Source organism: Piliocolobus tephrosceles, chromosome 1 (genome assembly GCF_002776525.5).
Source record: "Piliocolobus tephrosceles isolate RC106 chromosome 1, ASM277652v3, whole genome shotgun sequence".
In the NCBI taxonomy this organism is placed as follows: Eukaryota; Metazoa; Chordata; class Mammalia; order Primates; family Cercopithecidae; genus Piliocolobus; species Piliocolobus tephrosceles.
The window spans coordinates 150558243-150572807 of NC_045434.1; the positions used below are offsets into that span (position 1 = coordinate 150558243).

General features: G+C 36.6%; 1 protein-coding gene across 2 annotated transcripts in view; it reads left to right on the forward strand.

Moving 5' to 3' along the window:
- The window catches only part of NEGR1 (neuronal growth regulator 1), an 896443-nt gene that overhangs the window by 702096 nt on the left and 179782 nt on the right, over positions 1-14565 (forward strand). For both annotated transcript variants that reach the window (XM_023209450.3, XM_023209457.2), the window contains one exon: positions 9647-9798. In XM_023209450.3, coding sequence (XP_023065218.1) covers positions 9647-9798 — 152 coding nt within the window. The remainder of the gene's footprint in view (positions 1-9646; positions 9799-14565) is intronic.

The window sequence follows — 14565 nt, forward strand, 5'->3', positions numbered from 1 at the left end:
CAGGGAACCCTAAGCCAAGTCCTGAGAAAGTGCACAGTAAGAGCCCATTCAACTCAAATAAAAGGGTTACAGAATACTTCAGGGCAAATGTAGCATTTTTGCTGGATGCCAAAGGATGAGTAGCATATCCAAACATTCCATGGAGTTAAGAATAATCATGAACAAGAGAAGAACATGATCAATGTCATGTAAGCATTATGCAGAGGCTTTTAAATGTCTTGGTGTGCAGGATACGAAATCAGGTATAACAGGAGTTAGGGCTAGAAAGGCACCTTAGGGAAAGACTTGGAGGGTCTTAAATGTTACAAGGCATTTGGACTGGATTCCAGAGGTGTTGGGAAGATATTGAAGGGATTTTCAGGAGTACTAAAACAATCTAGTCTCTTTTATGTGTGTGGCAGTAGTTTAATTTAATTAATTAATTTATTTATTTTTGATTCAGCAGGTACATGTGTAAGGCTGTTATATGTGTATATTGCATTATGGTGAGATTTGGGTTTCTAGGGTACCCAACACCCAACTAGTGAACATTGTACCCAATAAGTAATTTTTCATCCCTCACTCTTCTCCCACCCTCCCCACTTTTGGAACCCTCAGTGTCTATTGTTTCCATTTTTATGTTCATGTGTACCCATTTTTTAACTCCCACTTATAAGTGAGAATGCAGTATTTGATTTTCTGTTTCTGAGTTATTTCACTTAGGATAATGGCATATAACTGCATCCATGCTGCTGCAAAGGGCATGATTTTATTCTTTATATGGCTGCATAGCATTTCATTGAATATATGTGCCACATTTTCTTTACCCAATCAACCATTGACGGATGCTTCGATTGATTCCATGACTTTGCTATTGTGAATACTGCTATGATAAACATACAAGTGCAAGAGACTTTTTAATATCATTATTTGTTTTCCTCTGGTAGTGGAATTGCTGGGCCAAATAGCAACTCTGTTTTTATTTATTTGAGATATCTCCATAGTGTTTTCCATGGAAGTTGAACTAATTTACATTTCTACCAGACATGTACAAGCATACACTTTTCTCCACATCCACACCAACATCTGTTGTTTTTTTGACTTTTTTTTTTTTTTTTTTTTTTTGAGACGGAGTCTCGCTCTGTCGCCCAGGCTGGAGTGCAGTGGCTGGATCTCAGCTCATTGCAAGCTCCGCCTCTCGGGTTCACGCCATTCTCCTGCCTCAGCCTCCCGAGTAGCTGGGACTACAGGCGCCCCCCACCTCACCTGGCTAGTTTTTTTGTATTTTTTAGTAGAGACGGGGTTTCACCATATTAGCCAGGATAGTCTCGATCTCCTGACCTCGTGATCCACCCATCTCGGCCTCCCAAAGTGCTGGGATTACAGGCTTGAGCCACCGACTTTTTAGTAATAGCCATTCTGACTGATGTGAGACAGTATCTCATTGTGGTTTTAATTTGCATTTCCCTGATGATTAGTGAAGCTGAGCATTTTGTGTATGCTTGCTGGCAGCTTGTATGTCTTCACAAAATATTTCTTAGAGTAGTTGGGAGAAATGAATGGGAAAGTTTAAATATGGCCTAGAGTACTGGATATGCAATTAAAAATCAAGAGAGAAGAAAGGTAGTATTTGCCTATTTCAGTGACTAATTGGATATAAGGAAAGGAAAATTTGAACACAATTCTCTGTTTTCCATCTAGACAACAAGAGAAAAGTGAAGCCACTGGCTGAGGCTGGACCACAAGAAAAAGGTTTGGGAGGGCCCACACTTACTTCGGTTTGGGACATACTAGAATCAAGAAGTTAGTACTGCACACGCAGAGTCTGCCCATAAACAGCTGGAATTACTGCGTGTTTTAAAAATGCATGATGATCTTTCTAAAATAAATAATTGATCTTAGACTTTATGTATGTAGTCTGTCGGTGTTTCTTCACTGTCCCTGGAATAAAATCCTAATAACAGGGGGTGGTATATAGGTTTCTTCCCACGTTCTGGCCCCTGTATTCTTCTCTGGCTATGAATCTTGCCATTCTACCCTCACACAACAACAGGAGCTGTAGCTATCCTGAAATATTTCCATTCCCAGACTGTGATATGAGCTCTCTCTTTCAGGACTCTTCAAATGTTGGCTCCTTCGTTTGTAAGCCCCTTCCACACATACCCATTCCTGGCTGCCTTTGCTTGGCAGCCTTCCACTACCTAGTCCTTTAGTCTCCATGGGGATGTCACCTTCTCCAGGAAAGCTACCACAACAAGATTTTTTCTACCTGGGGAGGGAGCTCTTCAAATGTACCCTCATGGACTCACATCTAACAAGCACTTATTACACTAAACACAACTTATTTTACTTTTTCATCTCTCCTGCTAAGCTCTAATCTACCTGGAAATGAGGATTCTGCCTTGTTCACTATCATGTCCCCAACACTTATCATGGCATTTGGCATGAATGATACACTCTGTTGGAAGACTGCGTTATAACCTTTTACTAAATATAAAATAGAGCCATTCTTATTTTAACACACTTTCAAATTGGTGAGAGACTATTAGTACAAATGAATCCTGTCACCTTAGATTGCAGGACATTGTAAACCCAATACACGATTAGAGAAAGGAAGCTGATTTCTGTTGCTCAATTCTGGCTTCTCAGGATTTTTTCTTTGTGAATATAGTTTCTGAGAAATGGTTGTGTTGTTATATTATGGGGTAATATTTTACATTAAAATCATGGGCATATTGATATTAGAAAAATAGTTTAAGTGGTGGGGAGAAATCCAGTCATAGGTCAGGTTGTCAGGGATACAAGAACTCACAGCAGTCAGGGAGGCTTGACATCTGTACTGTAGCCATTGTTTATTTAATGTAGGGTTAAAAGGGAATATCCTCCCATGCGAATCAAACTGTCACAAGGAAAGCAGCCCAAAGGTCTCTAATCTAAAAGTATTAATTTCATTAAAATTGATAAAGTAAACAAGACATACATTTTAAATAGCTTAATAAAGTCGAGATTCATTAAAGTGTCTAATATATTATAATAACATTAATATATTCAAATACACAACTAAAGATAGATACCCCTTGGGGCTAAGACAGTGATGCATGATATTCTTCAGCCTGTTCCTAGGAATAAATGATATCATATTGTTTTCAAGCCTTAAGTATCAAGCAGAACATAAACCAGTAGGTTGCCATAGCAGCATATTCACATAAATTTTCATTTCTCTCTGGTAGTTCTTGCTCCTCCTCCTCCCTTTCACTTTTCTTTTTTGTTAAATCTGTGAAAAGCTTAGATGAGATTGATGATGCACATGTAATTGATACTGAGTTTGGCACATCTTGAAATCATGATGCCATGATCTTTTCAGTCACTCTCCTAGATCTTTTCTTTAAAAATAATTTCCTGAATGCTCAATATTTAATATTTTTCTGCCAGCTGAGAGGAAACATATCTGTTCTAAGAAACAGACTTTATCATTGAACAATAACACCTATCATAATCTAGTGCCTACTGCATTTGGCATTTATGTGCATAAATATTACACATGAAATATTTTTAAAAACATTTTAACATTAACACTTTGTGATTGGCTTCATTTTTCCCATTTCACAGATGAAGAAACTAAGAATTACAAAGATATAAAAACAAAATTCATTCAGATAAGCACGCAACAATTACTCTATGCCTATTAACTATCTAACACTATAATGCATGCTTAGAATACAATGAATAACAAAATCAACCTGGAACCTTGCCCTAACAGAGTTTTACTCTAATAAGGAAGATGGACATTAATCAAAAATCACACAAATGTATGAAAACTTAAAACTGAAATGATGTTAGAAAAAGAAGTATTTGATGTTATGATGATGATTTGGCCAAGCCAAGCAGAATACAGTAACCTCATACCACCACTAGAACTTGAACTTTAGAGAGAATCTTAGGATTACTCTAAAATGCTGCTTTCTTGTCATTTGGACAGGTTGCATTTTTCTTCCATTCTTGACTATATTCTGCATATACACTATGAGGAGGGACTTTCTTCTATCCAAATATTTAGTGAACCTCGAGGAAGAAAAACAAACAGTAATTGATAGAGTGTGTGTATGTTGGAGAGAGTTTGAGCAGGGAAGGAGGAGAGAACCTATTGTATGTTTCTCATCTCAGGCTACAAGAAGCCTGGGAGGCTGACTATGGGAAGCTGGACACAGCTGCTCTAATAGGCTGCACTGAAAGACATGACTAAGCCCCAAATACATAGTCAAGAGGCTTCTGGTCCAGAGATATATCCAGATAACATTTTTTTTGTTGTTGCTAATTTTTTACCCATTAGACTCACCTCTTGGATCAAACCTGGCTTTCCTGTCATGGGTGCCACATACCACTTGGCTATTTAGCTCCCTTGGTTTCATTCCCTGGCTTGACTCCATTTTCTTGAAGTACCCATGATTTCTGGTTTGTCTCTCCAAACTTAGATACAATATCCTGGTTTCTAGTTAGCGATTTGAATGTCAATTGCTACTTTGGGAAGGCACCAGTAGTCAGAGGACCTATACTTAAATCTTGATTCTGCCACTTATCAGATGGTGCAAGATAAATTAACCTAATCTTCTTAAATGTCTGTTTTCTCATCTATAAAATGGAACTAATAATAACTACCTCCTAGGATTGCCGTGAAGATTCATTGATATGTACATTTCAACATGCTTAAAGTTTTCTGCATGTCAATTTTTCACTCATAACAACAAGCATTATTGTATACAATGCTGAATTTTTTTTTTTTTTTTGAATTTTGAGACGGAGTCTCACTCTGTCGCCCAGGCTGGAGTGAAGTGGTACGATCTTGGCTCATTGCAACCTCTGCCTCCTGGGTTCAAGCAATTCTCCTGTCTCAGCCTCCTAAGCAGCTGGGATTACAAGCTCCCATTGGGATTACCACGCCTGGCTAATTTTGTATGTTTATTAGAAGCGTGATTTCACCATGTTGGCCAGGCTGATCTTAAACTCCTGACCTTAAGTGATCCACCCGCCTCGGCCTCCCAAAGTGCTGAGATTACAGGCGTGAGCCACCATGCCCGGCCACAATGCTGAAAATTTTTATTGTGAGATTACTTCAACCATAAATGTATTGAAAACAGATAAAATGTCCCACATACATGAAGCATTGCTGGTCACACTGAAAAGTCTAGAAATACAGTCTGATTCAGAGCCTACACACACACACACACGCACACACACACAGAGAGAGAGAGACATATATATATGTATGTGTGTGTGTATATATATGTATATATAAAACTCCATCCTTGAGAAAGGCATTATGAGATGTGTTGTGGAAGGGACCTGTATGCCATCTTAATGTCATCTTCAGATTTTCAGATAGAACTAAGATCCTTGAGATAATAACTATGTCATATTTTTCCTCTATGGTTCCTAACTCTCTTTCAGCATAGAAGGCATTTAATCATAATTTGATAACCAAATAAAACCTCATTTCTGTTAAGTCCATATAAGAATTCTACCATCACTCATGACTTTTTCTAAATCTTTCTCTTTTGTTTTAATTTGAGCTGTATCTTTAGTTCACACAACATCTTTGAATTCTGCAAGCCTACAGTCCATTGCTGACATTAACATTCCTTGTCTTCATAAATAAAACTTCTATGATTCGAGGGTTAACTTCCCCCACCATCTAATAGCAAAGATTGATTAATAAGATCATATTAATCAATATGCCCACTCATATAAAGTGAATTCCAGTCTCTACAAGATTTACCATTATTTGAGAATGCCTCCCTCACTCTTATTCTAAGTTGTTCTAATATTTTAAATGTTGTCTGATACTTCTTAATATATATTTCCTACATTAGGAATGAAGTCTTTCTGTGGCTGTTTTCATCTGCAAGTTGGTTTCTCTAGAGATATCAGTTGTTATTCCTGACCTGGAAAGACAGAGAGTGAACAATAGTCTTAAAATGTGGATTGAAGCTAGATTTATATATAAAATGAATGAGGTCCAGTGTGGCTGCTCCATTTACTAATACTTTTGCAATCTTAGCAATCGGTGCTGATGGCTACGTGGTCAGTTTTTTGGGGCGATGTTGCTGCAGGCTCTCTTCTGGTGGTCCCAGACAGCTGCTGCCTGGAGGGAGGTTATGATTGTAAAGTCTGTGTCCATTTTGTGAGTAAGAAATATGTGTACCCCTAGTTATCAGCAGGCTTTCCATGTGCTACTTCTGACTGACACTAGAAAATATAAGGGACTATTCTAATTCAGAACTAGTTAGTGGGTTGGGCTGTGTCACTTATGAGCTGACAGCATCTGCTAGCAAAGCAAATAGCCTGCAGTTCACAGATTTATGAGGCATTGACAAAAGCCATAAAGGAGAAGAGGAGTGAGAGTTATGGTTCTCAATGTGAAGCAAACTTCCACTGGTGTCAGAGAGTAGAGGACAGCAGGGTCCACAGAAATAGAAGGATCTTATAACTATCTTCCCTATGATAAAAACGCAATGAAGAAAAATGACCAGGTATTTCCAAGTAGGCACCATATAGTACTGATCTATGCTGAAGAAATGGATGCCATATTTAATTCGGAGCTCCACAGAATTTGTTTGTCCTTTTTTTTTTTTTTTTGGCAGGGGCAGATTGGATTTCAACAGGGGCTATAAGAAAGCATATTTCTTGTATAATCTAACTCAATGTAAGAATAATTCTTTTTATAGAAACAAAGTTATAGACAATCATATTAGAACAAATCAATTATGTAAAGAAAAACGTCATCAATTAGAGAGCTCTTTTATCATTATTTGGTTTTAGTCAAGGAGTGAATCACATTAGGGTCATACAGGCTGGAGTTTCCAGGTGTGGCTCAAATTTATACAACCAGTAATTAAGGGTAGATACGTTCATATTAACAAGGTCTCCACTGTGACTAAAACACCCTTCGGTTGTAAACACCCTTTTATGTGCTGGATTCTTCTCCTTGGCTCTGACCTTCTCAAGCACAGAGATCATGGGTTGCCCAGTCTTGTCCCTAGTCACTCAGCCAGCATAGAGCTCATCTTTGTAGCAAATTAATGAATATTTTCAGAATTGATTTGAATAATTGAGAAAGCCCATCTTCATACCCCAGAACTCTGCAGGAAAATCACAAAAGTACACTCTCTATAGACACATACACCATATCAGAAGTCACTCTCTCACAAAGTCAGCTTTGCAAAAGTCCTTCTTCCAACCATCTACCAGATGAAGAGAGGTTTTCATGTGGTGTCTAAGGAGTCAGCACTTCTAAAACACACAACTACAGAAGAAAGTAAGCTTTAGATTTCTCTAGTAATTTCAGAAAAGTAGCTTTCCCTAGAGGGAAGAAAATTCCCTCAGGGAATGTAGTTTTCTTTTTATTGGCCATAATAACCTGCCTGACTGATCTGAGTAGCAGGTGTTGGAGCACTAATGCTCCACTCTGGTAAGGATGCACACAGTACTGCTGGCCAGAAGCCCAAAATGGGCCCACACATACAGAGTATGGATGTGCTGCATGATTCAGCAACATCTGTGGTTGTGCCTTCAGATACATTTAAGGGCAGGGAACTGGAAGCTAATTCACCCAGAGAGACAGCCATAAGGAACATAAGCATATAGTGTCATAGAGTATCTGAATTTACTTCCTCAAGTCTTTCCCCTGGGTCTAGCCAGTTGAAGGCCCTGGTTAATTTCTCTCTCAACTCTTCAGCAGGAAAATCGTCCTGGTTTTGGTCAATGAAACACAACAGGGATTCAGTAGTCTGGGAAATTTCTGAGTCCTCTATAGAATGTGTCTATAATAAAGATGTGGGTGAATTGATTTAAGTCATAATACTGAAGCTTGCAAGTCAATGAAACTGTTTTTTCACAGAGCACTGATTAGCTAAAAATAAAGTTGCTAATGTGATGCAGAAAAATATATAATAATGACTATGGGAATTTAGCGTAAATGTTGGTAGGCTTGAAATGTGAGACAGAAGAATAAAAACTGCCATATCCATGATATTTTATGCCCTATTATCTTATGTCAGAGTTGGAGATCATTAAATTTATTGCTCAAGCTAAAGTTTGTTCAATGTTTATGTAACTCAAAGTTTTATTAATCTGATTAAAGTTTGCATTTGGGGTAAGCCAAATTCAGCTATTACATGAAGTACAAGTAATTCCCAGAGTAATCAAATATGACTGCTCATTTTAATCTACATTTAACTACAGTATATTTCATCTAAATTCAGGTGCAAGCCACATAGTATAACGCAAAGGAGTTCAAATTGAACTCCCAGAGGGTGCCATTTATTAGTATTTTCATAATTAAAAAAACAAAAACTTGAACACATTAAAGAGAAAAAACTACCATGCCATTTGGACTATCGGTTTACATAGCCTATGTTGTGATCAGTGTAGCTCCTTTGCAATAAACTTTGGGTAAATTGTGGAGAAGTTAGTATCAAATTGACATACTCATTGTAAGAAAATTTATATTTAGAGAGAGAATTTCTTGAAGAGGCCACTGAAGCGGGCTTACCAATGCCTATGTTGGGGGAACATCACCTGGACACCATTGATCTTTGTACTATTTATTATGTACCTAGGATATCACTATTAAGTGCTTTGTAGGATTCAAATATCAGGGAAAGCATGTTCATTTAACCTCTCCTTTTGAGGAATTTAAAACTATTCAATTTATTTGTTTTGAAAAGGCTTGTGTGCATGGAAACTGCTAGAGAGAATAGTGCAAATGAAACATACAAAGAGAGAGATAAGAGTCCTTTAAGATAAATTAGAAAAAGAGAGATAAATCTTTGGTTAGACCTAAATGAGGAAGGAAGAATTTGAATAGCAGAAATAGAAGGTACAAGAGATAGGCTACAGATTCAGAAAAAGGGTGAAGCAGAAGTAGGCACAACATGCATTGAGAATGGTGAAGACATGCCAGCCTATTTCAGAGTGAGGGCCTCTGGCAGTAAATCCAGAGACTGTTGGACTATTAGCGTGAATTTAGGTATAGCTGAATCCCATACTGAAGCCTAGAGAGTTTTAAAGACTTTCCCTGGCACATTACTAAAATGTGGCAGTGATGGGACTCAACTTTAAATGCTATCTCCAATACTATATGGCTGTCTCTTTCTAGGTTTAATGGAAGTTATCTGTCTGGATTGTACAAGAGTAAAGTGGTGTTGACTCTGAACTCAGAACCATCCTATCCCAGTTGTAGGGTTAACTTTCAAGGGAGTTATCTAATAATATTTGAAATGACCCAGACATACCAGCTTACCTAGAAACCATTAGTTTGTACTTTCGATGGAATCTTTATATTTATTTCCCTTAAACTCCTTCCTGACTTTAGTAGAAGAGATATTATTTGTGTGGTGTGTTTTATTTTCTAAAATATGTAACAGTGCATAAATAGGACATGTAGCTATCCAAGCTCAGTTTGTTACAGGAACAGTCTACAGCTGACATGCAACCTCACTTCCCCCAAATCTACTAATGTAAGTGAAATGTAAATTGCACCATTATCAGGTTATATGCTAACGTCAGAGTGGTGGAATTGTCTATGGGTTGCCATGACAACCCCAGCTAAGATAAAAATGAAACTGATATTCACAATACATATTTACCTAGAGCTTATTTTGTCTTCTAGGCTCTTCAATGGCCAACAAGGAATTATTATTCAAAATTTTAGCACAAGGTCCATTCTCACTGTTACCAATGTGACACAGGAGCACTTCGGCAATTATACTTGTGTGGCTGCCAACAAGCTAGGCACAACCAATGCGAGCCTGCCTCTCAACCGTAAGTAATGCAATGGTACCAAAATGCTCCCAGGGGCCTCTGGGCCCCTATCCATCAGTAGAGATAAAACCTAAGAATAGAGTACATTCATTTTAAAACTCAACCTGATGTGACATATTCCTTATACGTCACACATTCCTTACACATGGAAACTTTGCCCCCAAATCATATAGTTGTCCAAAGATTTTATAATCCCTGTAGAAGTCTACATGTATATAAAAAAATATGTTAGAGCTGAGAAAGGAAAAAATACATGAATAATAGGGCTAACTGAAAAAATGTCTTTGGCTGAAGTCGGTAGATTTGGTGAGATTTTGTTGTTTTTTAAATGTATTACATAATCTTGAAGTATAGATTAACATGGCTTGAATTTACTCTTGGTTGGTTTTCATTAAACATTCATCTTGGGATAGCCAGAATTTCACAAGCCATACATAAAATGAAACAGCAAGTAAATGATCATGGACAAAATATTTTATCCATATAGGTAATATTTTTACTCAAAATTGTATTTTAAAATACAACTTAAGATTTTATTCAAATAAATACTACATTTCTAATGTATCTTACTTCCTAAGGACTAAAAACTAGAAAAGAAGCACAAACGACACAAGGATCTGGTAAAACGATAGAAACCTCCATGAATGTTTCCTCCTATAATTAATTTTACTGCTGTTTAGAAGCTGAGTAATGAACAAATTGTTGCAGCCACAAAATATTCTTAATTTTGAAATCAAATGTTTCTCAAAATGTTCAAAGAAGACTAGAGAGAGTATACTGTGTTTTCAGTGCCACAAAGTTATCTGAATTATCCTTATCTCTTATAGTTAATATTTTGTAGTAACTTGACAAATGTAGAGTTGTCTTATGATCCTGTTACAGTAAGCTGTCTCTGAAAAATGCAAATATTATATAGTTCATCATAGCTATCATTTCCATTTTGCAGAAATGGGGATGGGATATATGATGTTCCTACAACTTAAAAATATACTGTAATAAGTTTCCATGATTTATGAGCTTTACATTACCATAATTTAAGAATTCTGATGTGAAATAAAATATATCAGTTTATATCACATCTTTTATTATCCCATCCTAATATTCTTTAGTACTCAATTTGAAAGAAAAACATTGCTTGCCATGAAATAGTTATAGTATAATATGCTTGCTTAAGTTCCTTCCATGAGGATGATTTATTTAGTGAAATTATGAAAAATATAAACCACTGAAAATATTATAAAGCAGTGTGAATTCCAATTTAATGTAAATATTGATACTTCTTTGGTATATTATTAATATTTTAAATGGTTTAAATATTCAAGCACTTGAAAGAATAAATGAATTAACACGGCAAAGTAAAGAAAAATTTAAGGCTTAATAACATATTAAGTTTTGCTATTTAAATTTTTAAATTACATTCTGATGTTCAAAACTGAAACATTAATTAATGTGAAAAATTAGAAACAAATTCCACTTGTGTAAACATTTGTTTTACTCTGGCAATCTTAACACAAATGTCTGGAAATAATATAGTGCTGAAAAGGCTTCTAAACGTAGTGCCTTCAGAAGAGACTCTCATCATCTCTCTCTGCCATTGACTTGCTGTATGCTGCGGTGCTATTAAGTATGTACAATTTGATTAATTTGTTAACAAAGGCAAAATATGAAAATCTCATCTATAATTATGAACATAGCCCTGGGAGTTTGGAAAAATGCCCATATATTCAGAACCACTTGTATGACCTCATCTGAAGCTCTTACTGTCCTAAGCATTTTTATTTTGTCTTTAGTTATTTTTATATATATCCCATCTCTCCATCAAACTATAAGTTCTTTAAGAAGACAGGATCAATGTCTGATTAGTTATTTTATTTCCCATATCACCAAGCACAGAGCCTGCTATTTAATAAGCAATTAGTAAATCTTTAGTGAATAAATGAATTAAACATTGAGTAAATGAATGCATGGATTAGTGAATAAATAAATGAGTGAATGAGTTTTAGCTGTAGAATTTGTACTTGTAACCTCTACAGATACAAGGCAATATGACTGTAATTACAAATAGCACATTGTTAGCTTACTCTGAAACAGACTCTACTCTTATTTTTTATATGAACTTGTTAATTTAATTCTCACACAATCCAAAGAGCTAGATTCTGTAATTCTCCTCTTCTAGAAAGGAAACTTAGAGAATATAAATGTGGCTGAAGCCAAATGGTTAGTGACAAAGCAAAATCTTAAACCCTGACAATCTGGCTTCAGATTCTAAGCTTTTATCTACAGTGCCTACAACCGGCAAAGCACAGCACTAGACATTGGAAAGAAAAGGGTTAGTAGGACTGGAACCCCATCCTGAAGGAGTTCTCAGATGAGTGAGAGATGAGAAACAAGCAAGCAGGGAACTATAATGCAATATGGTCAGTGGTACCACAATGGAGCAGAGAAGAATCTCTTACTGTTGTCTTAAGCTTCATGAAATAACTTTCATGTAGAATAGCCAATACCACTATTTGAATTATAGCTAAGGTACAACTGAAAACATCATCTTAGCAATTACTATCTCGTTTTCTGGGGCAGAACTTTTCAGGAGCTCATTCACCAACAATCATGTGCACAAAGTATAGTGGCACAAATGAGAGAATGATCAACTCACTCAGTCTCAATGACTCAGAGAAAAATATAGAGGAGATGCCCCTTGAGGTAAAGGTGATTAGGTTGAGCCTGGGTGTGGGAATGGTGATGGAAGAAACAGAGAGGCAAGCACTCTAGTGTGGAACCACTCATGTAAAGACATGGCAGTATGAAACAATTCAATACATTTGAAGACACTATAGTACTTTAATATGGCTGGAATAAAAGGTAGGAGAGTATTGAGAGATGAGGGTAGACAAGTTGGCAGGGATGAGGATGAGAGAGTTGAAATGAGTTGTGGCTGTATCCTGGTTTTGGAGAGTTACGGAAGGATTTTAACAAGGGAATGATACAAACAGATTTGGTTTCCAAAAGACACTTTTACGCATTGTGAACTGCTAAACCCAGATAGTAAACTTTTAATGCTAAAGGCAAAATAACAATAATAATAGCAACACCAAAAAGAATAGCAGAGGCGAGAGAATTGAGAGCTAATTAGGAGGTAGCCATTAATGACCAAATCTGGCAAAAAAAAAAAAAAAAAAAAAAAAGGAAGGGAGTTGCAAGGATCTAGATAACTCCTAATGTTTAGTTTGCATGAAATTAGCCAGAATACGTGCATAAGAGAAGAACTGAGGCTTTCAGATTTTAGGAGGAGGTAGAAATTAAAGGAAAAAATTAGGTCATTTCTAGACATTTTTAGTTCGAGGTAATGTCTAATAGGTAGCTGGGTATAAAGTCCAGAATGGAGACAGTGATAAAGTTATCAGAGTGGAGGTAGTAGTTTCAGCCATGAGAGTAAATGAGACTTCTCGTAGAAGCCATGTAGAGTGAAAAGATTACCAAGGACAGAAATCCAAGTAAAATTAGCATCAAGGAGTGAGCGTAGGAAGAGAAGCATCCTGCAGAAGCAAGCAAATTCAATGTGAATGGAGATGCCTGAGGAGGGCCGGCACTGTGGAGTGCTGTGAAAGCTGTCAGAGCAGCCCATTTCAAGAAGAATGAAGAGTCAGCACTGTCCTGTGCTACATCCACTCAGGGAACATCTGAAAATCAACCACTGTCTCTGACAGTAGGGTGGTTAGTTACTGGTGACCTTTGCCAGAGCAGTTTCTGTGTAAAACTGAGAGTAGAAGCCAGATTTCTGTGATTAAGGTTAAATAAATAGATGAGGAAATAGAGACATGGATAATAAACTGCTCTTTTCTGAGGTTAGGCTATGAAAAGGAGAAGACAAGACTGATGTTATGCCTTGATGTCTAGCTGCTGGTCTGATTAGTATTCCTTTCTGATTAATATGGCCTAGCGGCTGTGTGTGTATCAGCAGCTCCCTGACCTGCAAAGATACAACATCCTAGCATTTGATGAACTATACTATAGTGAACTTGCAATGTTTTCTGGTTTTCTGCAAGTCTCCATCATTTTCAGCTTGTTCGCTTCTTTCTCACATCTTTCTTGGGTCCCAGGGAAATAAGCAAATTTTTGATTTAATATGAAGACACCTTAAACTCCTTTATCTTCCATGGCCTGTAGGCTTTAGGCAGTAATTGTAAGAGAACCATAATTTTAAGTAGAGGTTTTAGTAATTTCATCAATAGAATTACTTTAAATTACTTAAGGTAAAAATGTATGTTTTCTAAAAGAAAAAGAAAGCAAACTTTATGGTGGAATAACTACCGGAAAGCTAGTATACAATGAAGATCCGTCATCCTCTAGATTCTCTGTCCAAAAATTCCTGAAAGATTTCTTCTACGTTGTAAAAAGTACAAAATTGGAAAGGAAGAGAGGGAAAGACCGAGAGAATATTCTGCAGATCAATGTATATTAGCCCTCAGGAAAGAAGTGTTTTAACAAAATTTATAATGGATAACAGTATGCCAACCATTCATAGCAAAATTCTTATTAAATAAAAAATTGAAGATTCAAAGATATTTGTTATTTTATTGTTATTTTTCAGTGCATTTTTTGCTTCCTGAACATGAGCAACTAAAAGAAATGTTTCTTCCAAGTCTGTTCTTTAAAGACTATGAACTGAGTGGTCCCATCCTGCCATCTATGGGTTCAATTCATCAAATGTACACTATCACTTAAGTGGGAATTCAGTAATCAGTACAACATAGTCATTTCTGTAAGTAA